The sequence below is a fragment of the Equus caballus genome, chromosome 2 (genome assembly GCF_041296265.1).
Source record: "Equus caballus isolate H_3958 breed thoroughbred chromosome 2, TB-T2T, whole genome shotgun sequence".
Classification (NCBI taxonomy): domain Eukaryota; kingdom Metazoa; phylum Chordata; class Mammalia; order Perissodactyla; family Equidae; genus Equus; species Equus caballus.
The window spans coordinates 12,777,001-12,802,320 of record NC_091685.1 but is presented as its reverse complement, the minus strand read 5'-3'; the positions used below and the strand labels follow the sequence as shown (position 1 = coordinate 12,802,320).

The 25,320-nt window shown below is 45.2% G+C and overlaps 3 protein-coding genes across 28 annotated transcripts in view; 1 reads left to right on the top strand and 2 right to left on the bottom strand.

Annotated features, from left to right (window-relative positions):
• Positions 1 to 13,514, top strand: part of NASP (nuclear autoantigenic sperm protein) — a 53,022-nt gene extending 39,508 nt beyond the window's left edge. For 3 of the 5 annotated variants that reach the window (XM_070260050.1, XM_070260051.1, XM_023630973.2), the window contains 12 exons: positions 802 to 912; positions 2,580 to 2,660; positions 3,600 to 3,709; positions 9,500 to 9,579; positions 9,972 to 10,057; positions 10,169 to 10,242; positions 10,608 to 10,796; positions 10,910 to 11,076; positions 11,805 to 11,861; positions 11,951 to 12,028; positions 12,720 to 12,848; positions 13,326 to 13,514. In XM_070260050.1, the coding sequence (XP_070116151.1) occupies positions 802 to 912; positions 2,580 to 2,660; positions 3,600 to 3,709; positions 9,500 to 9,579; positions 9,972 to 10,057; positions 10,169 to 10,242; positions 10,608 to 10,796; positions 10,910 to 11,076; positions 11,805 to 11,861; positions 11,951 to 12,028; positions 12,720 to 12,848; positions 13,326 to 13,406 (1,243 nt within the window). In that variant the 3' untranslated portion in view covers positions 13,407 to 13,514. Of the gene's footprint in view, positions 1 to 801; positions 913 to 2,579; positions 2,661 to 3,599; positions 3,710 to 4,407; positions 5,404 to 9,499; positions 9,580 to 9,971; positions 10,058 to 10,168; positions 10,243 to 10,607; positions 10,797 to 10,909; positions 11,077 to 11,804; positions 11,862 to 11,950; positions 12,029 to 12,719; positions 12,849 to 13,325 lie in introns of all 5 variants that reach the window. The other 2 variants (XM_070260048.1, XM_070260049.1) reach the window with 1 other exon arrangement.
• CCDC17 (coiled-coil domain containing 17) lies at positions 6,539 to 19,325 on the bottom strand. Of its 13 annotated transcripts, none has more exons than XR_011436369.1 (13): positions 18,528 to 19,130; positions 18,281 to 18,443; positions 17,985 to 18,068; positions 17,776 to 17,894; positions 17,387 to 17,497; positions 17,030 to 17,175; positions 16,853 to 16,950; positions 16,484 to 16,714; positions 16,111 to 16,321; positions 15,928 to 16,038; positions 15,315 to 15,643; positions 13,626 to 13,790; positions 6,539 to 8,564 (listed from the first exon to the last, which is right to left on the bottom strand). XR_011436369.1 is itself a non-coding variant. In XM_023630976.2 (13 exons), the coding sequence occupies exons 1-13, from the start codon at positions 19,178 to 19,180 to the stop codon at positions 15,548 to 15,550; spliced, it is 1,821 nt and encodes a 606-aa protein (XP_023486744.1). In that variant the 5' UTR covers positions 19,181 to 19,325; the 3' UTR covers positions 14,804 to 15,547. The 13 variants fall into 13 exon arrangements, 7 of the variants coding, with proteins under 7 accessions (XP_023486744.1, XP_014592686.2, XP_070116154.1 ...); XR_011436374.1 differs by having other exon boundaries at positions 15,928 to 16,034; XR_011436370.1 differs by having other exon boundaries at positions 16,484 to 16,687.
• A 2,229-nt stretch (positions 19,326 to 21,554) lies between these two features.
• Positions 21,555 to 25,320, bottom strand: part of GPBP1L1 (GC-rich promoter binding protein 1 like 1) — a 53,160-nt gene continuing 49,394 nt past the window's right edge. For all 10 annotated transcript variants that reach the window (XM_014737285.3, XM_070260064.1, XM_070260061.1 and 7 more), the window contains 3 exons: positions 24,381 to 24,505; positions 23,336 to 23,438; positions 21,555 to 22,450 (listed from right to left, as the gene is read on the bottom strand). In XM_014737285.3, the coding sequence (XP_014592771.1) occupies positions 22,298 to 22,450; positions 23,336 to 23,438; positions 24,381 to 24,505 (381 nt within the window). In that variant the 3' untranslated portion in view covers positions 21,555 to 22,297. The remainder of the gene's footprint in view (positions 22,451 to 23,335; positions 23,439 to 24,380; positions 24,506 to 25,320) is intronic.

The window sequence follows — 25,320 nt, the reverse complement described above, 5'->3', positions numbered from 1 at the left end:
CTGCCAATCCTCCTGTTTTTGCTGAGGAAGACCGGCCCTGAGCGAACATCCGTGCCCATCTTCCTCTACTTTATATGTGGGATGCCTTCCACAGCATAGCTTGCCAAGCAGTGCCATGTCTGCACCTGGGATCCGAACTGGCGAACCCCGGGCTGCCAAAGCGGAATGTGCGCACTTAACCGCTGTGCCACTGGGCCCGGCCCTCAAGTTAATTTTTGTATATGATGTGAGATAAGGGTGGGGTTCACTTTTTTGCGTGTGGATATCCAATTATTCCAGCACCATTTGTTGAAAAGATTATTCTTTCCTCATTGAATTGGCTTGGGACTGTTGTCAGAATTTCAGTTGGCCATATATGTGGATCTATTTTTAAATTCTGTTCCATTTGATCTATTTGCTTTTATTTATGCCAATACCACATTGTCTTGATCTTGAGATCACCGCCTTTTGTTTCTTGATTTAATTTTTCTTTATGCTAGTACAACTTGCTTTATGAATTTATGGTTCTTTTATGATTCCATCTTTATCTGTTGCTTAATTAGCAAATATTTAGAGTAACATGCAATATAGACTTTGTGAGTAGATAAACTGTTAAGAGAAAATATTTTAGTCAAACTGAGAAGACTGCCTTTGAAATTTCTCTTGCTTTTGTAGTGTGGGATAAATAAGTGTGGGTTAGCTAAGCCTTGCCAGAGTAGTTCAGAGGTTTAAAGAAATTAAAGAAACTATTATTTAGATGTAGCAGGTATTGAAAAAGTGTTGATTTTAAAAGTATTTGACACTTGAATCTTTTTCTTGCAGTCTGGATGTGGATAGTGAAGCTAAGAAACTATTGGGTTTAGGACAGAAACATCTGGTGATGGGGGATATTCCAGCAGCTGTCAATGCATTCCAGGAAGCAGCCAGTCTTTTGTAAGTAGTGTTTTGCCATGATGTGATACTATGTTCTTATAAACGTAAGTCATAAAAAGTTGTTTTGTGGAGGAAAAAATGAAGAGCAAGAGTTCAAAAGATTTGATTATTTTTCACCTATGAGTTTATTCCTGTAACTAACTATAAACCCTACAAAGCACTGAACATTTCAGCCTTTGATTTTTCCTGAATAAGGTAATTTGTTTTCCTCTTGCCACTGATCAGGGTGACCAACTTGTCCTGGTTTGTTCTGAGACTTTTCCAATTTTAACACTGGAAGTTCTGTGTTTGGGGAACTCCTCTGTCCCAAACAAGCCATGATGGTGGTCACCCTGCCACTAATGCTATTTACTAATAGCACAGCATCTTTCATAGATTCTTAAACACCTTTCTTATCTGTTGCAACTACTGGAAGTTGGCAGTTACTACCAGGTGGCCATATATATCTATATCTTCGGGGGACAGGTTAATGTTAGTGCCTCAAAAGTGATTTATTGTAACCAAAGACTCTAATGTATCTCTGGAGTTGAGACAGAAAACGTATAAGTTAAATCTTTAAGCAATAGCCTTTTAGCCTATGACTCGGTTTGAGCTAGTTTTCCTCTAAGATACTATTAGCAATAGCAGTTGAAGTTAGTCATGTTTCCTAATTAGTTGATTACACTATATACGGTTGTGTTGAAGGCATCTTCCTTATAAAATAAAGGCTTAGAATAAATCTGGGTTTCAAGTTTGAGGCTCACTATGGTTTAAAGCCTCTGGCTTTTTTATTTCTTCTTTTCAGTCAGTCAGGGTCATCAGTCCATTCTTTTCCCAGCCTCCACTCCCTCTCCCAACATCTAGAACAGAATCTCATTCTTGGATGTCTGCAATAATCTCTTGTTTGATTCCTGGCCTCTGGCCTCTTTGTTTCTTACCACTTGGGCCTGAAGAACTGGGGCTCTGATATTCATTCAGTGGTGTGCTAAGAGTAGAGCCCAGATTTTATCTGATGCTAAGTATTTAGGTATTTTTATATTAAAATGTATGGTTATCCTACAGTGTAAAATATTAAAGTCCAAGTTCTTGAGATTAAGCACGAATAAACACATTCTTAGCTTATTCCTCCCAGATTCCTAGAGAGATCAATATTCTCACTGTCCTGCCATTAAGGGTATTTAGGAGGAAAGTTTGAGATACACTATTCTAATCTAGTAGGCTACCCTTAAACACAGTCTTCATCACCATACTTCCTGCTTAGTGTCTCTAGTTGCTCTCACTAGACTCAAGTTCATTGGTTGGCCTGACTTTGTGTGGACTTATGCCATTCCTTTACTCCATGAAAGCTGGTCTCCTTACTCCAGAGAGTACCTCCTCCTTCCCATCTATCACACTCGTGTGATTTTTTTCCCCCCTCCCTCTTCTCTGTCTAAATATTAATAGCTAACACTTATGTATAGTGCTCTTTGTATTTCTAAGCATTTGTTTTTAAAGGCTTTTATATACGTTAACTTTATGCACTGTTTCTTAAAGTCCCTTTGACCTTGATGTGAAAGCAAGAAGATGGGAGTATTGGTTTCCTAGAAGGATGTGTTACTGAAGAAATGTCATTCTATAACTAAAGAACCAGAAATAAATGTTTTAGAGTAGATGTTAATTCAGATCTTAGATTTTTATTCTCTTTGTAGAGGTAAGAAGTATGGAGAGACTGCTAATGAGTGTGGAGAAGCCTTCTTTTTCTATGGGAAATCACTTCTGGAGTTGGCAAGGTATGTCTTTAAAGCTACAGTTTATAAGTAGGATGTTTTGCATCACCTTAATGGTCTATTTACAAACTGTTTCTTTGTTTGCTAAAATTGTTTACTAGCTTTGAGATTTCACATGAGCTATGTGAGACCAGTTTTACTAAGAAAGGGAGTGTAGAAGGAACATGAAATATTGATGGAAGTTTTGAAATGAAGTTTTTAGAATTTTGATGCTAAGAGCAAAGTTATACTTAGGTTTTGACTTTTGGGGTCATTAGAGGTAGAAGTCTTTCCATTAGTGAATGGTCAATAATTTATCAAAGTCCGATACAGAGAGAAAACCTTTAAAAGCACTCTTATCCCAAAACAATCATCCTGTTTAACAAGGACTGAATGAAGGACAATTTGAAAACACTCGCATGTGAGAATATCTAGTAAATAAGACTCACAAGTGGTCTTAACTGTTGGAAAGTTGTGGCGTATCTTCCACCAGAATTTATTAACCAGAATAAAATATATTGAGCGTACACAAACTAGCAAATAATCTGTGATCTACTTAATCTCAGTTCTGGTAAATTTTCTAATTTTGTAGAGCATTCTGATGATTTGTCATGAAAATCTTGCCAGAATGTTTTTGGCCATGTGGAGAAATGTCGATGGATGTGAACTTGGGGAAATATTATGACCCTATTGTGAAGGGAATATATATTGATGTTTTTTTTTTTGACATGAGTCATCAGTGCTTTTAAGGTGGCTGGATGAAGGGTATGCTTCTTTCCTTCGGTGCTCTTATAGCTTTAATTTATATTAATAGTTTTGATCATTGCTTTTCTTGCCGTGAGTACTTATAGTTTAAGTTTTCTGCACTTGCTTACTCTTCTATTGCTTTTATAACATAGGACTACAAAAATTGTTAGGTTCTAGCCATCATACCTTTGGTGCTTTCTCCTTTTGTTCTCCTAGAATGGAGAATGGTGTGTTGGGAAATGCTCTGGAAGGTGTGCATGTGGAAGAGGAGGAAGGAGAAAAAACAGAAGACGAATCTCTGGTAGAAAATAATGATAACATAGATGGTATGTGGAGTTGCATGTGACATTCAAGAGATGCGACGTATATTTCTCATGTACAAGTGATGAAAATAGGGCTCTCCCTATCCTGGATGGTCTCTTCCTAAGATGCCCGGGGTGACACCTGCATTTGGTGGAGACTGCAGTTGAGGTAGCCACTTATTGAAACTGACAGTGGGCTTTTGTAACAGGATAACTTAATTTCCCAAATAAATCTGGTTATTTAAATTGATGTTTTAAATATTATAACAACCTTAAATATTTTTCTGATGCAAATTTTTAAAAGTCTGTGCAGCTCACTTAGTTTAATAGCAGTGCTTTCGGAGCCTGTTACATTTTTTGTGTCTAAGAAATGTCAGTTTCTAACCTGAGTTTGGCTACTAGAGTTTCACATATCAGATGGAGGTCTATAATGTTTAGAGGGGAATGTAAAGCTTGGCATCTCTTACCTAACTGATATTCAGAATGCTCAAGTAAAACAATATGTAGTTTAAGGAGCTTGGGTTTCTTTTGCAATAAGTTGCTCTGCTATCTGGGACTTTTCCCTTTGCTTTTCTCAAGGGGGCAGATAATTTTTAGGCCATCTGCTAAAACTTAAGCCAGGCTGTTTGAAAGTTTAAAGGGAATGTATTTTTAGTTTCCATTTATGCCTTTATCATTAAACTGGAAGACATGTTTATGCTTCATGTTCTTTAACCATGTAGAGGAAGCAAGGGAAGAGTTGAGAGAACAGGTTTATGACGCCATGGGAGAGAAAGAAGGCAAAAAAACAGAAGACAAGTCTCTGGTAAAGCCTGAAACTGAAAAAGAGCAGGAGACTGAAATGGAGAAGGGTGGAAGAGAGGATATGGATGTAAGTGAGCCTGCAGAGGAACTACAGGAAAAAGTTGAATCAACTCCAGATCAGTTAACTGAAACCACTGAAGAGACAAAAGGAGCAGCAGCACCAGGACTAAAGGAAGCTGAGGTCACTTCTGGGAAGCCAGAACAGGCAGCATCAGATGCTGAGGAAGGAAAACCAGGTTTTGGAACTTATGTCCAAGAAGAGTACAGAGAAAAAGGAGGTCAGGAGAAGCAGGGAGAAGTAATTGTGAGCATAGGGGAGAAACCAAAAGAAGCATCAGAAGAGCAGCCTGTTGTAATTCTAGAAAAGCAGTGCACTGCAGTGGAGGTAGAAGCCGAGCCTATAGATCCAGCAGTCAAGCCAGTTGATATGGGGGGGGATGAGCCAAGGGAGCAGGTAGCTGCCTCTGAAAATGATCCAAGAAAGGCTGTTCTTGAGCAGCTGGTAGGGCAAGAAGTGCCTCCTGCTGAAGAGTCACCAGAGGTGACAACAGAGGCTGCAGAAGCTGGATCAGAAGTCTCTGAGAAGCCTGGGCAGGAGGCCACGGTTTTCCCTAAGGATGGTACAGTCAATGGACTGTCAGCTGCAGGAGATCAGACTCCTATTGAACCACAGACTAATGTAGAAGGACCAACAGAAACAAAAAATGGCTCAGGACTAGAGGAGAATGTCAGGGCAGAGTTTGTTCCTAGCCAGGAGGAGACTAAGCTGTTGATACAAGAGTCTGAGGCAGCTGGAGATGAGGTTGAGACTGAGGTAGCCCAGGTGGCTACTGAGAAATCCCCTGAAGACAAAGTTAAGATAGCTGCTAATGAAGAAACACAAGAGAGAGAAGAACAGATGAAAGAGGGTGAAGGTAACCGGGATATGCAAGAGCTGCAGTGGGTGGAGTACATTCTGGATTTGACTCACTAATCCTGGGTAAAAGTCAGCCTTCCATTCAGGATTTTCCGTCTGCCTTTGGATTAGGAAAGAGCTAAATGAAAATGGGGTAGTTTAAGAAGGTTGTGATAAGTTGTGAAGTTAAATGAAAAGCAAGTCTTCTTTAGCTGGCTTATAAACTAATGCTTTTACTAACTGCAAAATAGGCCTTCTCTGTGATTTCTGAGACTTGGCTAGCTATCAGTAACTTGTTGCACCATACTAGCCAATAAAGGTGGCTGGGTTGTGGGCGAGGTAGGGAGACTGTGGGCTAGGCTGGCAGAGAATGCTGAATGGATGTCCACTTGCATGCCTCTGAATTTTTCTATTTACTGTTCATGTGGTTCCTTTTCTCTGCTTTAGGAAGCAGGATTAGAGCAGTAGAATCCACTGAATTGGTACACTTAAGCAGGCATGCCACTTAAGTGAAGATAGTTAACTCTTGAATGTTCTATCACCACAGCAAAAGAATTCTGGTGACGCTCTTTACTTTTAGTCTTCAGGGAGGTTTAGAGGCTTATTCACATTAGTTAAATTAGCCCCTTCCAAAAGATAACAAAAAACTTAACCATTAGCCCTCTTGCTCTTTCCCCGCCATTTCATGCTTGCTTTGGCTGTTAAACTCGTTTCTGTTACTTAGAATGCTATGAAGTATGGCTGCTTTGTGTAGGATTATTGGTCTAATTGTGATTCAGTTTCATCAAGATGTATAAGCCTCTAATTAGTAATTACGTAATTGGCACGTCTGACTTGAGTTGTACTATCATTTGAGGATTCTACTGTCTATAAGGTTCATCTAACATTGGTATTAATAAGCACAGGTATATTCCAATTAATCATTATTACTTAATATAATTGCCAGACTACTTCAAGAGTTCTCTAAAGTTTTAGCTTTTCAAAGACCCATTATTAGTATTTGCAGCTCATTCTGGTAAACTTCCTTCTACCTATGTGCAGGTCCCTGCACTCCAGCCAGCACAGACATGGTAACCAGAAGTGTAGCACCATTGGGCTGCTTATTGGGCTCTAGGAATTCTTTATGAAAAAAACCACAGAACTGAATTTCTCAATTTTTTAAAAACTCCCATGTCTTGATCTTTAATGATAGTGAGCAAAGATAGTGAAAAGCTCTGCTGGCTCTCTCAAGTTGGATTTTGAATAATAAGCTATAGTAGAGATGTCATATTTCTCCATAGTTTGTTCAAAAACTGTTAAGTTGGATCACAGCATTTTTACAACTCTCTCAAATACATTAATATTATGTACTAGGTAGCATTATTCCAATTATAGCAATGCAGGAATTGGAGTTTAGGGGTTTTGTGACTTCCTTAGGACCAAATAGTAAGTCTGTAGTACTGGCATCCGACCATAGATCTGACTTGAATGTATTGTCCTTCCCAAGCTACTTCACACTGAGGAAGGCAACTTTTACATCCTCTCCCTTAACCTACCTCTTACCAGAAATTTCCTAGTCACGCTTTTTTAAAATTACTTACGTAAGTCCTAGGAGTCGTTAGTTGCATTTTTTTTAGTGTGTGTGCTAGGTGCTGTTCTACTTATAAAAAAAGTGCAGTTTTCCATATTTTACAGATGAAGAAATGGAAGAAAGAGGTAAAGTTGTTCGCCCTAGTCACACAGCCAGTAAGGGCCGGGGGCTACCCAGACCATCTGGCTTTAGGGCCCAGGCTCTTCCTTCCAGTGCTTTTCACTCTTTCTGCGGCAGTACTAGCCTGCAGGAATCTTGCAAGTGGTTTTCTCTTGAACCCCATTTCCTGCCACCTCTTGGGCTGTCCATATCCCTTACAAAGATAACTGGTCTGGTCTTTTCTAATTGTCATGCTAGATACGATTGGTAAGTAAACAAAATTTCAAACTTTTAGGCATAAAGCTTGCCCCTGCTCAGATTATACTGGTCAAACTGTAGTGGTTACCTGGCTTCATCCTCTGGGAGTGCTGGAAAAACCAGAGAAGGAACAGATTGCCTATAAGAGTCATTCTTGTTTGCACTACTCTATGTGCCCATGTTTTGAAGAGGCTATGAGATCAGAGAAATGGTATAAAACAGTGTTACCCTTTCTCTGAAGGATGGTAATATGCATACCACAAAGAAGATTCCATTTTCGAAGCAGCTCCAAAAATATTTTAGCAGATCTCTTTACTGAGGATATCAGGGCGTTTCCTTAATACCTGGGTACAGGTTACCAGGTTGGAAAGTGTTGTTTTAAAAGTAATGACTTTCTCATTAACCCAGCTTCTTCTCCATCATTCTTGAAGGTAGTGCAGATTCCTTAAAAGAAACCAGTATTTTTCTCACACTTGACTCAAATTTGATGTAAAACTCCAAATAATTAGATAGTCTATGCCAAATTAGATGTCACCTTCTGGCATTCTTGTATGAATAGGAATAGATAGGAGATAATTAATACAGAATAACAATAAACATTTTGTTAATTTTTCCTGCAAATTCGGAAGAATGAGGTGTTTTTTTGGAGGTTTATTATGAGAAATGCATAGGTCTACTTTACCTGTCTTGCATATTCTCCTGGAGGGTGGGCTTCATCGTCAGAGTCGGTAAAACCACCCATCTAGTCTAATGTGAAGGAACTAAGTACGCAAACCACTTATCAGTTTGGGCATGGAAGGATAATGGTGTGTGCTGGTGGATATTCAGAAGCACTAAATTACATGGTCAAGGGGAGAAAAGTGAGTTAACTTGATAAAACAGAGGTTAATTGCTTGTGACTTGTAACTGGTTCTTAGAGGAGGACTTTAGTTTGTCTTACTAATTTATAATATATAGGAATTTTCTGTGCCTGTTCCCATCCAGAAGCAGTAGTGCTAGAAATGATAAAAGTCCTTTAACCTGACTTCATGGCTCTAAGGCCTAATTTGCCATATTTTAAATTCCCATCATAGGTTGTTAGGAGCCTAGTTGAGCTCTTGTGTTGGCGTTAACAATGCTTAATGATGGGGCCGGCTCCCTGGCATAGTGGTTAAGTTTGCATGTTCCGCTTCGGTGGCCCGGGGTTCGCTGGTTCAGATGCTGGGTCAGGACATGGCACCGCTTGGCAAGCCATGCTGTGGTAGGCATCCCACCTATAAAGTGGAGGAAGATGGGCACGGATGTTAGCTCAGGGCCAGGCTTCCTCAGTGAAAAAGAGGATTGGCAGCAGTTAGCTCAGGGCTAATCTTCCTCAAAGAAAAAAAATACTTAATGAAAGATGGCAGAGGTAGGCACACTATACTCAGTTCATGAATTGTTTGTATCCCCAAAAGCCCACTTTAGTCACTTGACATTGTGAACTTTAAGTGGTGTATGGAGCTATTTATTAGCAGCCTGTCCTTAGAGGCAGTTGACTTGTGAGTGTATGCCAGTATGACACAATGTGTCAGTATGGCTGCAAATTTAACATGGTACTGGACTAGAACAAGTGGTTGTAGTGGTGCTCATTCAAATTCTGTACGTGCTGGAGCTGGCTGGAGTCTGTGGCATGCTCATGGGTGAGAGTTGGTAAGGGCTATGCTTTTCTCTCCACGGTTCTATTGTGGGAAGGCTAGTCTCTTAGGGATTCTTGCTCTGAATGGACTGGAGTAATTTAACTTTTGGTACTTTCTCAACCTATTAGGATTATCTAACAAGTGACTTAAAGACACCAAGAACGTTGGCTGAGGCCTCCAACTGCTGGCCGAGCAGATGGGAGCTTCTAATGAACAAGAGGCAGCAGCTAATCTTTCTTGATCTGAATGATCCAGATTGACTTTTAGAAGAGAAACACTCAGCCTTTTGGTTGTTGAAGGCATGAACCATAGACACTATAAGATAACACAATCTAAGTCTAGATTAGACTTGAATTAGACTGCAACCATTGGCTTTATATTTAAATCCAGTTCAGATGTTAACTGACTTAGCTTAGTTAGCATTTGGCCTTCCTACCTCAGAATATGGATTATTTTACCGATGTTTATTGGAATCTCTGACTAGTCAGGAGGTATCCTTAGTATTCTCAATACTGAGGAATTTTTGCTTGCAGAAACTGAAGGCTCAGAAGAGGAGGATAAAGAAAATGATAAGACTGAAGAAACACCAAATGATTCAATTCTTGAAAACAAGGTAAATTACTATTTGTTCAGTATCATTGTTAGTTTTCTTATTGTAGGACTGGCTTACTAGTGTAGCTGTGGTTATTATAGATAGCTATTTTTTAGTTAGGGATTGGGGACCCTTTATTTATGCCTAGAATAGATAGATCCATTTGACCCTAACAGACAGGACCCAACATATCACTGTCAAATATCACTGACATAAGGTGATGACTTGGGATACAAACTTGGTAGGAACCCATTCTGTAGGTTTTAGGGAGAAAGTCCAAATTTTGAATCCTATATCAGGGTTTGTTTGTTTTCTAAAGCCGTACTAAATTATACATTTAGATTTGTAAAAAGATTTATAAAGATGCTTGTCTTGTACTTCTGCCTAATACCAATGGTTTGGATATACTTCAGTCTCTTCAAGAAAATGAAGAGGAGGAGATTGGGAACCTAGAGCTTGCCTGGGATATGCTGGATTTAGCAAAGATCATTTTTAAAAGGTAAAACTCTTGGTGCTTCTTGGCTCAGGGTGGGAGCTTGTTGGTTGAAAACAGAAAGCAGTTAGGGGTTGGACAAATGCTCTTATGGTTTCTGATCACCTTTGCTTCTAGGCAGGAAACAAAAGAAGCTCAGCTTTATGCTGCGCAGGCACATCTTAAACTCGGAGAAGTCAGTGTTGAATCTGGTAAGACATCTTCTGTTTTACTCTCCTCTAACCCCCACTCTCCCCCCGTTCTTCCTCTGATTCCTTAAAATCCAGCTTGATTGATCATAAGTTGTGGGCTTTTGCTATAAAAGGACAGTAGGTTTGGGTTCTTTATACTCCCTAGAATAACGAACGATCTCTTCTAACTGATACTCTAACCGAAAGTCGTTCAGTAGATTTTCTTAGTTGTTTTGAAATTTTTTTTTGTAGTCAGTGGTCCTGGAGATGGCTACAAAGAAAAATGAAATGTAAAATGGGGGAGCCTTCCTGCAGAATGGTCTGAAATTTAGAATTACTGTATATTAATGCTGTCTATTGCTTGCTGTCCTTTTTCTCTTGATTAGAGAATTACGTCCAAGCTGTGGAGGAATTCCAGGCATGCCTAACCCTGCAGGAGCAATACCTGGAAGCCCATGACCGTCTCCTTGCAGAGACCCACTACCAGCTGGGCTTGGCCTACGGGTACAACTCTCAGTATGATGAGGCAGTGGCACAGTTCAGCAAATCTGTTGAAGTTATTGAGAGGAGAATGGGTGAGTGACCATGAGCTGTTTTTAAGATCTTGGTGGATCCAGTAATTGACAAGGTAAAAAAATGGATCCTTTTGTGATAACTATTACTGATCACTTCAGCCTGTTCTTTGTAGCTGTACTAAACGAGCAGATGAAGGAGGCTGAAGGATCACCTACCGAATACGAGAAAGAAATTGAGGAGCTGAAGGAACTGCTACCTGAAATTAGAGAGAAGATAGAAGACGCAAAGGAGTCCCAGCATAGTGGGAACGCAGCTGAATTGGCTCTGAAAGCAACTCTGGTTGGTTTGGTTTCCTTTTAAAGTTTTGATAACGGCGTGTTTGATATTGTTGAAGGTATCATGGTATTAGTGTTCCATTTGCTAGAAATTTTAGTCATGACTTGGTTTCTGGGGAGTTGGTGGTCAGAGGAAGTGTGGGAACTTATCTAATTATTCCTATCAAATACTGTAATGCTTAGGAGAATACACTCTGGAGCCAGACTGTGTGGGTTTGAATTCTGTCTCTGCTACTTACTATGTGCAACCATGGGCATGTTATTTAACATTTCTTTATTTAACATTTATTTGCCTTAGTTGACTCATCTGTAAAATCGGGATAATGGTACCTGTATGTTATATTTCTGACAGTAGAAGACAAATAATATTTGCTTACAAATGAAAGCTATTATTTCCATCTCTGAGAACTCCTCTGTATAGGTTAGTGAGATATTGAAGGCTTTTAACCCCAGATTGCCTGGTTCTGCTTTTGGCTGCTGGAATGTCAGGGAGCTTTCTGTCCTGCTGATGATGACAGGATATGGAGGGTTTAGTTTCATGTCTACGCTCTGCCTGTGCTGGGGTCGGGGGTGGCAGGTGCAGGTAGAGGGGGTGCATGATGTTGCTACTATATGGAGGACACTAGTATTTGAGGTCTTAATCTGTTGTTTGGATGGTGGGCACTTGCAGGACTGTGGATGACCTAGTGGGTTTTATCCTGGGACCCACTTGGCGTTTGTCATCTCTCACAGGTGGAGAGCTCTACTTCAGGTTTCACTCCTAGTGGAGGAGGCTCTTCAGTCTCCATGGTGGGTATTCAGGTGATTTTTTGTCACTTAGTATTGGGCCTCAGTGTTTTTCTCATACACATTGCTAACAAAAGCTTCCTTCTTGCCAGATTGCCAATAGAAAGCCGACAGATGGTGCTTCCTCATCAAATTGTGTGACAGATATTTCCCATCTTGTCAGAAAGAAGGTAAAACTACATGCAGTTAGTTCTTTTGTGTCTTCTTCCCAGTGTGCTTTTTTCCCCCCTCCAAATGATACATGAGGAATACCTTTCCTCTAGACACTCCTAATACTTGGCGCAGTAAGACATTCATTTTGTAAAGGTGGGGAGGATTTGTGAGTGAAGATAGTTTTCACTTGAATACCTCTTGTAGCACAGCTCTCCTGACTTGTTTCAGCTCAAGGACTCTCAGGAAAGCTGTGCTGAGGATTGGTCAGATCCTCGGAGGAAACCCCGCTTTTTCTTGGGCAGTAGTTTAGTCATTCAGCAGCAGGCCTGCTGATACTTAAACTCCTGTGAGTCTGCCTTCTGCCTGTGGTTGCAATAGTTTTGGGAGAGTCTCACCTCCTGTCTTGTTTCCTGACTCAAATGCAGGAATTCAAACATGCGTTTCATTATTATTCAGATCTGCTTCTCACCCCTACCCGACCCTTCCACTAGAGAGGCTGAATTGGTATGCTGGGGCAGACCAGTTCATTCTGCAGAGAACAGGTTGGCATCTGCCTCCTGTTGCTGGGGAGAGATCCCTAGAGCTGTGAATCCTGGTGGTTAGGATCTTTGCACCATGGCTGGGAGGGGGGTGTTAAGGAAGTGTTTTGCAGTTGTCTTTTTAAAAACATTAAGCACATTTGTGAAGCCTTCACAATTATATCTTTAGAGGAAACCAGAGGAAGAGAGCCCCCGGAAAGATGATGCAAAGAAAGCCAAACAAGAGCCGGAAGTGAATGGAGGCAGTGGGGATGCTGTCTCTAGTGGAAATGAAGTTTCAGAAAACATGGAAGAGGAGGTGGGCAGTTAAACAGGGCTTGGACTCTTGCCTCATTTCCCCTTGTTCTCAGGGCCTGGGGCTACCAGTCCTCCCAAGTGCATGTTCCCCATCTTGAACCTGTTTGGATTGCTTGAGTGCAGCCTCATAGAAACAATGCTTGTGCAGGACACGGTTATGGTTATGGACAAATGGAACCTATATACCTACCACAATCCCCTTCTGCACGGATGAGGAGGCACTTGATCAGCAAGACCATTGGGTCACTTCTGCTTTCTCCTTTCCATGTAATGAATGAACAATGAATGGCTCTGTCAGCCCTATGACAGAGAATTTAGGAAACAGCCTTATACTTGGTCATTGCCATGTAGTGTAGGGAGCAAAGCAGAGTTTGGGGGTTCTGTGTTTACTTCCTCTGACTGAAGCCTGCTCAGTTGTAAAAGATAGAATGGGTGAAACTAGGGTCACTTATGCCCAGGCTCCCTGTTTATCTTCCAGGCTGAGAATCAGGCTGAAAGCCAGGCAGCAGTGGAGGGGACAGTGGAGGCCGGAGCTACAGTTGAAAGCACTGCCTGTTAAGAGAGGGAACAGAGCCTTCCTCCTGAGGGAAAGTGTTTTTGTATATAATGTATTTTTTCACTTTTGGGGGATTCTTTTTGTATAACTTCAATAAAGATTGTAAGCAAAGGTTGAGGCTTTGCTGTTTTTTTTCTTAAATATTGGCTGAATCTGTGCCTTGGAGCACTCTGGGTTTTGTGTAATGGCCAAAGGTACATTTTTTCCTGTTCTCTTACTGACCTCTGTGTTTGAAGTTCTAATCCAAATTCCTGTCTGATGTGGAGGTGATGAAGTCGGGTGGCTGTGGCCCTTTGTCTTCCACTGGTGCTCTAGTGTTTCCATGTTAAACACTTGACTGAACCCAGCTGTCTTGCTGAGCTTCCGTAGTGCTGTCCCTGGTAGGGGCTACAGAAACAAGACTAGGTGAAGATCTTGCTCTTTGGTGCTGATACTGTTCAATGGACTTTGACTGTGAGCTGATAACAGCCTCTAAGGCAGGCCTTGGGTGGTACCTGTCTTTTATCCACTTAGTTTCCAGCTGGGGCCATAATCCTGTCCTGGTAAAGAACTGAAGACAGCTTGGGGGTGGTGAGTGATCCTTGAGGAAAACTGGTACGCTCATTGTAGAGAATTGAGTTTTCTGGTTTGAAAGTGGCTGAAGGACTGACTGATGTACACTTGGGATGAGATTGGAAGAATCTGTGGGGAGGCTGGCTGGCTGAGTTAATATTTGTTATTTTCTGTACAGAAAGGTTGAAATATATCAACACTTGGAATTGTTCCCCGTCTGCAGTTTTGACTTCTCAAATAAAGATGCTAATACAAAGCTCCTAGTCTGGACTGGTGTTTAAAGATCTTACAGCAGGATCCCGGGCTGTCTGGAGTATTTCAGAGCGGGATGTGGAGTTGAAAGGCAGAAACTTGCCCAGCAATTCTGAATGCCCAGTCCAAAGGTGCTGGTGCTCAGGGAACTGGCACTAAAGCTATGCCAGTGGGCCCTCTCTGATGTCCAGGACTCAGGGCTAGTGTGAGACTCTGACTGAGCTGCCTCTGACCAGACCCTTAGTTTAAGAGCTTGCTGTGCACCAGGCACTGTTTGGATCTGAATTCTAAATGGTGCCTGCCCTATAATACCCACGGGGATTTAATGATTGTGACACCCACAGGGCTACTTTACTGCACTAGACAGACAGTAGATTAGAACCGGCTGTTTGAACATCAAGTGCTGGAGGCAGAGGGAGCTCTGCTGACCCCCAAGCCAACCCCATTTTTCAGGGTTTATATTTGTTTCTCTAAATACGAGAGAAAATAGTTGGAGTTTTTCTGGACTAGTTACAGTAACTTGTGGCTGCAGGATCTTTGGCTTTGAACTTCCCTCCTGAAGATGCCATTGTGTTGCATGGTTCAAATCCTGAGGCTTTTTTTTATTCTATTTTTATTTACTTTTTTGGTCAGGCCAACACAGTCATGACATACTTGACTCCCAGGCCTTTGACCTTTGGTTGACACTGGGGTCTGGGCCAGGCCCAATATCAAATATCAGCTACAGCTCACATGAAGCGCCCCCCCCCGCCCCGCCCCGACTTGAGAGGAACATTATTGGGTCCGGGCCCTGTCCTTGAATCTGTAAGTCTATAAGGCTTCTTGGATGTCCTTGAGGGTTGCCTTGAGAAGCCTGGAAGGATGGCCTGAGGAAGCTTGAATTTGAATGAAGAAGTGTGGTAGTAAGACTGGCTTTAGCAAAAAGACATGTGGGAATGAGTTTATCAAGTTCCTTTAGCTGGAATTAAAGAGTGCGCCCTAGCCACCTTTCAAAGAATTTCCTATGTGCCAGGCAGTATTGTAAATACCTGGCATTCATTTAATTCTCACATCAATCTGTTTACAAAAAAAAAAAAAAAAAAAAACAGGTAAGGAAAGGCCACGTACTTGTGGAAGGTGGTAAAGCTGTGGTTGGAGCTCATATTTTGTGCTCATGTCTGCTGTTTGCTGGACTCTCTGTCAGAACATGATGGAGTAAAGCTGCAGGTTTGGGAAGAGGCCTCAATTTAGGCCCTAGTCCTATGCGTGTTAAGCTACTCATAGCCACGTTCTTCTGGACTCAGAGCCAGTGGGGGTGCGTGAAAGCCACAAGGACCCAAACCCTCATCCCTCTCCTTGACTCAGCAGCCGACGGGCTCTTCTGCAGGAGGAGGGGGATCAACAAAGCCAGCTCTTGGGGCAGCGGAGCTGGCTCCCAGTGAAGATGAGCTGGACACCTGTGGAAGAGGGAGGGCGGGTCCTTAGCAAAAGGTTTATGTAGTGGTTAACAGCACAGGTTCTGCAGTGGGACTGCCTTAGAGTCTTGACTACTGTTTGTGAAGCAAGTTAACCTCATTGTGCTCTGGTTTCCTTATCTGTTTACATAGGACCTAACTAATAGGATGTGTGAGGGTCGCAAGTTAATCCACAGAAAGCATTTGGTAGTGACTTGGTATCGGGGTCAACAAAGGCTGGCTGTTAACCACACCTGTGGTGTCCCTAGCTCTAGTTGGGCCCTCACCGGAGGTGGGTACTGGTACTCGTGGGCACTTGCTGGATTGATCTCTGCCAGTGCCTGGACAGCTGCATCTCTTGCATTCACCAGCCGCAGAAAGAGCTCAGCCTGACCTACCTGGGGAGAGGGGAAATGGTACTACATCTGTACCCTGGAGGAGTAGACCCAGTCCCCATCCTCCACACTCACCTGGGGAATACCATTCAGCTGCTCAAGGCTCAGGCTGGTGTCCAGAGGAAGGGCTCGAAGTGGGAGACGCCAACGGCCACTTAGCACCCTCTGATCCCGGTCAAATAGCACCAGTGAGGCCCAGGCCTTTGGCTGTGGTGCCCTAGCCCAGGCCAGGCCCTGTGAGGCCTGTAGCTCACAGACCAAGGCCACTGACGGTGACGGTGGTAGTCTAAAACAACCAAACAGGTGTCAGAGCCAGAACTGGCTGTAAGTGCTAGGACTTGGTCCTCGGGGCCAGTGGCCTTATGTACAGATAAACAAACTTAGCAGAATGAGGGACAAGCCACAATTGTGGCAAAGAGCACCAAAGTCATAATCCCCATCTACTGACCTGGGTACAGGCTGCCTGCTGGCAAGGATGGCACAGTTGCCCATGGGCCCAGGAGCTGGAGGCGGGGGCAAGCAAAGGGCTGGGGGCAAAACTGTGGTCCCTCCTGTATCCTGTCCGTCTCGTGCCAAACCAGTCGTTAGTTGCACCCAAATCCAAGAAGCCTCAAGGCCCCGCAGGAAGTCGTAGAAAATGACCAGGCCAGCTCTGGGGAACACAGTTCTCAGTGCACACCTACACACACACACCCCAACTCCTCTCACCTCCCCGTCCTCCAGCCAGTTCCCCAGCCCTAGCTAGCCCAAGTGGGTATCCTTAACCAGTGGTAATGACGAAGTCACAGAGGATATCAAAGGATGAAGCAGGCCTCACCCGGGGTCGTAGGGTGCAGGGCCCAGAACGTCAGATGGGGGCAGGAAGAAGTGTGGATCCAGGCCCAGGTTCCTGGTCACGGTTGCAGGAAGCTGTGGCTGTGGGGGAAGAGTTGACCCCTCCAGAAGGCCTCCTGGGTGCCTATGCTCCCCCCGCCCCCAACCCCTGGGTCCTCACAGCATTTTCCGGACCACCCAAGAATAGGCCGCCTGTCGAATGTGGAAGCGGTGGCAGAGGGGGAGCCACTGGCGGCGGGAGGCGTGGGGGATCTTCCCTCCTCAGGCGTGGGCTGGGATTGGCCACAAGTCCCCGCTTTCCGGGCCCTAGGTGCAGGACGTAGCAAGTAAGTGGGCTGAGAATACCCCTTCCCGGAGAGGCGAACCCCCACACACGGACACCTGGAGATGCGCGTGGACAAGCACGGACGGGGCGCAAACACGCGTCTCATTCCCCATGCACAGTCCCTCTAACCCTTTCCTCCAAGCCCAGCCTGCAGGGGAGGGCTACACGGCGTGGGACTACGGTGCCACTGACCCCAGGGCGCTGCACCTCCGCCCCTCTGCAAAGTCAGGATTTCTGCCTCTAGGCGCCGGTTTTCTGCCTCCACTAATAGAAGTTCCCCGGATGCGGCACCTGTCCGTCTTCCTGCGATGAACAAATTTTACTTGTCACCTCTGACCTCTGGTGACCAACTTGTCCGGTTCTGAGCAGCTCTCCAGCCTTAGGACTCTCTGGACAAGCTGGACTTGTCACCTAATATTCTAGCCACTGCCACAAAGACCACCCAAGTGTTCTACCTCGGGGCTTTTGCTTAGGTGGTTCCCACGCCAGACACCCTCGCTTCCCACCCTTCGCCCTTCTCTCTTCCCAGGACTAAGACCACCGCTTCTGAGAGGCCTTCCTGGCTGGCCCCTCCTGTTCACCCCTGCGGGTCCGCGACCGCTGAAGCTCCAGGGCTGATGCCTCCACTTGCAACTGCCATATCTGGCCCAGAACGCCGGGGTCCCGGCCCCCGCCTCGAATGTAGGCTTCACGCAGAGCCCTAGGGAGTAGGGGACAAGAAGGCAGGCAGCGTCTTTCCAGAATTGATCAGAGCTTCACCCCATGGCCGACCCCGGGCCCCGGACCTCACCCGATCTCGGCAGCCAGAGTCCCTGGGTTGGCCTGTAGCACCGGACAACAGAGTTCTGCCTCTCGCGAGGAGTTCAGCCGGGTGCTGGGGTCGGGGACAGCGCGCAGAAGCTGTCACTGATCCAGACCTGGCCTCCGGCAGCCCCGCCCCTCCCCGACCTCACAGGCGCGGCCATCCAGCTGAGTCCGGACCGACGCCTCGCGCCTCCCGCCCCTCCCCGGCCCGCCCCCACAGGCCCCGGGCCCGCCCCCACGCCCGTTCCGAGACGCTCCGGGATCCCGCGCGCGGAGTGTCACCCAGGCTCGGGTAGTAGCTGCTGAACTCGCGCCCCTAACTCCTCTAGAGCTCCCCGCGTTCGCCCGGCCTCTGCTCGGAGTTCTCGAAGCTCCCGCTCCAGGCCGAATAGGCGTGATATCCCGCCCCGGGTTCGGGCCAAACCTTGGAGGCGCCGGCTCAGTTCTGCGGGGGGAAGGGACCAAGTCGACCGGGTCCGAGTAACCTCAAGGCAAAGGGCGAGCCCCTAGTCTCCACCTTTCCCCTCACCCTCGCCGCGTCGCTCCAGGGCCCGGCTCTGTGCCTCCGTCTCCGCCACGCGCCTGGCGTGAGACCCGTGCAGCGCCCGCAGCCGCTCGCCTGGGCTCCCAGCAGCTTCGGAGCTGGGGCCCTGAGTCGGCCCCTCTGACCTCCCGGGGACCTCTGTTATCTTGGGTCGCATTTCCTGCAGGTACAGCCGCAGCCCCTGCACCTGGAAATAATGGTACCCCGCCATCTCTAGGGGTGTTGGGATGGGTAATCTGACCCACGCATGATGTACAGGTTTGGAGAGGATGCTCAGTTTCCAGCCTGTGGGGAACACCGGTGTACCTCCTCTGTTAGCCTCTTCAGAGCCGGTTTGCTGGCCTCCTGCTCTAGGAGGCCCTGATGTTCTTGTGGCACAACCTGGGGACACGGCGTGGGGCGAGGAATCCTGAGAGTCATGGTTGCTTGAATACCCACCCATGGCCATGGAAGAGGCCCCTTACCGCGGGGCCCTGTGGTTCAGTGGCTTTTGAGGGCTGTGCTCCAAGTGTCACCTCCTGGGTCAGACGGCCAATGCAGAAGCGCTGAGTGTGGGTGGCCAACAGGGCCCAGGAGCGGAAAACCATGTCACAGGACCCACAGGGCAGGAACCCTGGCTCCCCCAAGTGAGAGGCCATGGGATGGGACCCCTTTCCCGACACCAGCCAAGACCTGTAGGAGACAGGAGAGAGGGCTGGGGAAAGGGAGAGGAGGATGAAAGACAGAAAGCCAGAGGCAGCAAGAAAGGCCAGGTCTATTGTAGCTTCAAGATCGAGTTTATGTTTGGGGAGGAGCCTTAGCTCCCTGGGCAGCAACTACAGGTCCGGGCAGATCTGGAGGACGGGTGTGGAAGGCTTGGTCACCTTTGGGAGGAGCCGTTGGCTTGAAAAAATAGCACGAAGTCTGTCCCACTTCATTTCATGAGCATGGGCAAGTCTCTAACACTACACCTTGTTTTCTCAGCCTGTATTAATAAAACAAAGGGGAACAAACAGCTGCCTCCTAGACCAGCTGGGCCCGCATGATGTATTCCATCTCTGGTCATTTAATAGCCTCTGGCAGGGAAGTGTTATGTTCACTGCCGTTTTGCCCAAGTAGAGGTAACACGAGTTAGTGTCATTCTCCATTCCAGGGAACACCTGGAGAAGAGAAGGCAGTCTGCCCCTTGGGGCGTTCTGCCTGGAAACCATGTCTTTCCCCTAGGCTGAAATGCTCTTCCTTGCACTGTGCCTCCCTGGAAGCAACCACAGCTTTTGCATAGCCAAGTCACACTGAGGCTAGTGGTCTGCCTCCCAATCCCTGACTCCTGGGGTTTTGCCGTAGAGGGAGGATAATCAGCACAGGCTGAGGAATGCAAGTTCTGGGCGGACGGTAATTAATCTATCGGAGGAGGGAATCAAACACAGAAAGGCACCCCTTCACTTGAGACCGGCCAGGGCCCAGGCAGGCCCTTTCCTGCGGGCAAATTTCCCCACCACCTCCCGAAAGACAGGCATCTAACGGAGGTGCTCCCAGCTAGCTCCATGTTTCTAAACAAGCACCGTTTTCGAAACAACATAGGGACTTACGGGAGCCGCTCCACCACTGGAATGTAAGGCCAAGGTACCCCCAGCAGCAGGTTCCAAAGAATTTCAAAGTATGTGATCTTAGTCTAGCTTAATTCCAAGTGAGGAAAAAGGAAAATTTTTAGAAATTCGTTCTAAGAAAGCTAGTAAGTGGCAAAGCCCAAGGCCAAACAGGTGGAATCTGTCTCAACCTTCTTCTCATTTCCAGGTTAATACTTTTGCAAGTTAGTTCATTTTATAGTATTTCATTGATTCTAAAATGCACATTTTTTAACAACACTGAAATCAGGATTCACAATTAATGGAGTGTCATAAAATTAAATAGCAAGTTTCTTATTCTTGGTACATGTCTCAAAATATATTGAATGAAATGAGTTCTAGTTCTTACTGCTCTATCTCAACCACTTCCACAGTTTGCACACGGACTGCTTATACCACGAGCAGGAGGGAGTATGGCAGACAGGGGCTCTGCCTTCCTAGCCTTTAGAATCTAACCTAGCAAATGTGATGCTGGTCGCTCTGCCTCTAGCCTCCATCCTCTGGAGCCCACAATACAAGTTAGTTATCTTTCTAACATGCTATCAGGCCTGTTACTCCTCTGCTTGTCTCCCATTAGAGTATGATCTTGGACTTCTATATCCATTAGAGACTATGTACTGTAGGGACAAAGAGTGCCAGTGTCACTAAATATTTGTTGTTTCAATAAACGTCTGCTTTTCCAACAGATCTCGGCCTAAGTTTTTTTTTTTTTTTTGATGAGAAAGGCCCTGAGCTAACATCTGTTGCCCATCTTCCTCCTTTTGCTTGAGGAAGACCATTGCTGAGCTAATGTCTGTGCCAGTCTTCCTCTATTTTGAATGTGGGATGCCTACATAACATGGCTTGATGAAGAGTGCCAGGTCCGCACCCAGGATCCGAACCCACGAACCCTGGGCTGCCAAAGCAGAGTGTGTGAACTTAACCACGATGCCACTGGGCCAGCCCTAAGCTTTCATTTTTAACGTGTTTATTCTCCTCTGTACTAGGCTGGGCACTCCTCGTATCTCCAGAGCCTTGCACAATGCCTGGGACACACAAGAACTTGGGAAGTATTTGTTGAATGAAGAACCCTGCCTCCTTCACTGGTCAGCCAGCCAGCGTTAGCTCTAAGCCTTCCTCCCTAAGTTCTTATTTAGCAGGGAAATTGAGGCACAGGCCTTCCTTAAAATATGCACATTGTTAAACACACGGGCAGCGAAAAACAGTTTCAGGAAGGAAACTTGGGTTTCTGATTTTATTACTGGTAATTTATTGCACAGGTTTTTCTGCATTGAAAAAGTATCTGCTGTAAGGAGAAACAAGTGGGTCTGAATTCAGATTTCCCTCAGACTTCTAAAAGCATTTCCCCTAAAAAAGAAGCCATTCATCTAATTTTAAAGAAAATATATTCTTACACAAGACAATCCAAACTGATGCAAAATATTTATTCCAAGTTAGTTATTTTATGCAGTAGTTTCCCCTCAACAGACTTGTGATAACCACTTCTTTTAAATCTGTAAATAATGTTATCAAAATAATCTTAATCTTTGAAATCTCACAAAAATTTATATTTTACAATCCACCCTGAATATCAAGGCTGCAAGAATAACACAACATTTTTCTATATCCAAATATTTTACAGCTGTACCCAAAAAGGAAAAAAAAAAAAAAAAAAAAGAAACCACATATGCTTGGTTAAGGGCTAACGTTACCCGAGCAGCCAAAAAGAAAATAAAATATCCAAATTATTAGCATTAATTTAATACAATTATAACTTCAATAGTCACTTTGTCATTGACAATGATTGCTTGAGCACAGGGGTGAGTGCCCCAAGGGCTGGGGGTAGAAGCTGCTGCTGCAGACCCGCGTCTCCTCCACTCTGCACGGCCAGCTCCCACCTGTGCATCGCCCCATATAGACTGTGTGTGTGTGTGTGTATTTTAAAAATCTCTCCCACCACACAAACTTCTCTCTATTAAGCAGATAACAGGGAAGAACAACAACGAAAGCTCAACAAGCCAACTGCTCTCTCTTTGGGATAGGATTATTTCCCTTGTGCACGAAGTACTCAACAACAACCTAAGAAAAGGAAAAGAACGCTTTCTCCTGTATACTCCCCAAACACACAAGCGGAGTTTACTGGCACAGACTGAACTGTAAGCACTGATATGCCTACTTCCAGGCATCGTCATCGGATGTTTCACTGCTACTGGTTTCCGTGTCTGAGTCCTCAAACTCTGCTTTACAAGTGCTTCTCCAAGGGGAGAACAGGCTGGAACTGCGGCTCTGCAAGAAGCCATTCTTCCCAAAGCCGTTTCTTCTCAGCTGTGGTTAGCACGGGAAAGAAAGAAAAAAGAAATCAATAACTACACTGGCCCATGGGACCCAGGAAAGGCCAGGCCTCCATTAGATTCTAGGCGGAATAAGGGGGAGGGCCCTTCTAAGAGACTGAAGATTTCTTAGACCAGTGCTTTTCAAACTCTAATGTGCAAACGAATCATCTAAGGATCTTCAAAATGCAGATTCTGATTCAGTATTCTGGGGTAGGGCTTGAGATTCCCTAGTTCTGAGAGTTCTTAGGTGAAGTCAATGAGCAGGGGAAGAGCGCTGAGTGGCAGTCTTTATGTCGGCCTGTACCTTCTCTTTATAGGACTTAACACAATTGCTCTTTATGCTTTAAATAGGTATCAGCAGAACATCAGCTGCATGAGGTTTCCAAAGACCCCTCTGTCTCGTCCACTGCTGTAAACCCTAATATCTGAGAGTGCTTGACTTGGAGAAAGAATCCAAGCATTTGTTAAATAAATTCAAATAGGCCATCTGACTTCTTGGCTCTGGCCAGAGGACCCGCAGGAAACCCAGGCCTGGAGGCATAGGAGGGTGAGCCTGCTCCCCGAGAGACCCAGGGCTCAGCTCCTAACTCTGGGGCCCAGCTTTGTGATTCTGCTAAGAGGTTAGAGCTTCCAAGATGAAAGAACATACTTCTTTCTGAAATCTGCTACCTACTGATGTGGTTTGTCTCCACCACTGAAGATTCCCATTGCTCTGGCAAAATGAGATGCTCCTCTCTCTATGTCTATTATGGCAACTTATTTTATACTTTCTTGTTCAATGTCCTTCTTCACACTAAACTTAGGCTCCCAGAGGGCTATGACTGTCTCATTTCTCTCCTTGTCATTAACTGTCTTCCCGGGAAGGGTTCTGACATACCTGCTCTGTCTTCATGTGGAACTCTCTGAGCTCATCCTCTGTGAGGGGAAGGCAGTTCTCATCATTTTCAGGATACTCCTGCCATCCCATTGCTTTCAACAACCTGGTGGAGGCAGGTCAGGCAAAGAAAATAAGACACCTTTAAGCATAAGTGGGAAGCCCACAACCTTCCAAAGAAAACTTTCCTGCCCAGGGGAATGGTATCCACTCGGATATTAGAGAAGAAACTTGGTTTTTCTTTTCTCCTCACTGGGATAAGGTTTAATTATGGCTACTTAGGTGCTTCTAATTAAATGGAGGATCTCCACAGTTGAGACAATAAGAGCTATAGAGAAGAGACAGTAGAAGCAGCAGAAAATACGCCAGCAAAGAGAGACGAGCCAAACTGCAAAGCCCTCTCTGTCCCAGAGACAAAACAGAGGAAGAAATCTCCCTTTTCTTTCTTGTGAGCAGATTAACACATCTCCACATGTACATAAGTTCTCTTTCAATTTCATGGCATTGTGGACTCCTTCATAATCTTGTGATCTTGCTGACTCCCAAAGTTCCTCTGGACAGAAGCCTCCTTTCAGAAAGGTACTGCCATGCTTGGCAGGCCTCACCTGTCATTCAGCTGCCCAGACAGCTGGCTGCTCTATGTTCAAAGCCCTCATTTAAAGAACAAGCTCGACACACGGGGGTCTCACGCCTCCCAAGGTCCCCCCTTTAGGGGGTCCTACGGTAAGTGCTCACTTGGGCCAGGAGGGTCCCAGGGGCCAGCACAATAGTCTCAGATCCCCTCTCTCCGCTCCAACTGGAGCCATAAACTGAGCCTGAAACTAAACTACATGAAAACCTTGGAGAGAAGAGTGTGAGAAAGCTAGCCGAGTCTCTAAAGCAGCGCCTAGTGGGCAACAAGCCAACCTGGAGCATACAGAGAACAAGTTAACGGTGCTTGTGGGCACGTTTCTCTGTATGCTGGACTCAATCTGAGACGTCTTCTTAAGTATCTTCAAGCTCCTTGCAGGCCGCACACAGCATGCCCTGTAATCCAATCCTCTCTCACCTGTGCTCTGCTTCCAGTGAGTGTGAGAGGACCTCCCCTTCCTCCTCTACAGGGAGTGCAAGACCATTCTGATGACAGCCTTCCCCTCCATTTTCCTTTGGTTCAGGAGTGCTGTTGTCCTCCAGCTGCAATAAGGAAAGGAAGGACACACTTAGTTAATGATCTTTTGGGGTAAGATAAGCAATCTACAAGATTAAGGAATCCTAATACAGGAAAATGCTTTCCAGAAGAAAATCTAACCCATAGGTCTTCCCCATTTAAAAATGAGGACTTGGGGGCTGGCCCTGTGGTCAAGTGGTTAAGTTTGGCAAGTTCAGCTTCAGTGGCCTGGGTTTGGTGCCCGGGTGTAGACCTACAGCACTTGTTGGTGGCCATGCTGTGGCAGTGACCCACATGCAAAATAGAGGAAGACTGGAACAGATGTTAGCTCAGGGCCAATCTTCCTCAAGCAAAAGAGGAAGAATGGCAAAAGATGTTAGCACAGCGCCAATCTTCCTCAGCAAAAAATGAATAAATAAATAAAATGAGGATTTGTTCACTTTGCTAAGATTTTCAAAGGATACCAACCGGCCACCATCTTAACTTCATATCATGTCAACTGAGGCAGAAGCTACTAGATGCCTGTGCGGTATCAATTCTCTATTCTTCCTTACTGACTTGGACTAAGGAACCAACGCACTCAGCTTTAAAAAGTTCACTCCCGTACAACTTCCTTGCAGCTAGGAGTGGCCATTTGACAGCTGGCCAATGAAATATAGGTGGAAACTGCAGGTGTGGCTTTGAAGAAAGCATTTAAAAAAGGGGCAGACATCCCTTTTCAGGTTTTTGGCTCTCTGTCCTTTCCCTAACTAGAATGTGAACTGGAAGCCCAGAGGTGCACAACTATCCTAGTCCAAGGTAACCAAAAGTTACAAATTTCCTGATGATACCAATGAGCTGG

Bases quoted from the DNA above. Each gene is read 5' to 3' on its own strand.
- CCDC17 (XM_023630976.2), bottom strand. From the start codon at position 19,180: ATGGCCTCTCACTTGGGGGAGCCAGGGTTCCTGCCCTGTGGGTCCTGT. The intron at 18,730-18,848 runs GTACACCGGTGT...CATTATTTCCAG, and splicing joins TGAAGAGGCTAACAGAGGAG to GTGCAGGGGCTGCGGCTGTA. The intron at 15,644-15,927 runs GTGAGGGCCCAA...CCTCTTCCACAG, and splicing joins AGTACCAGTACCCACCTCCG to GTGTCCAGCTCATCTTCACT.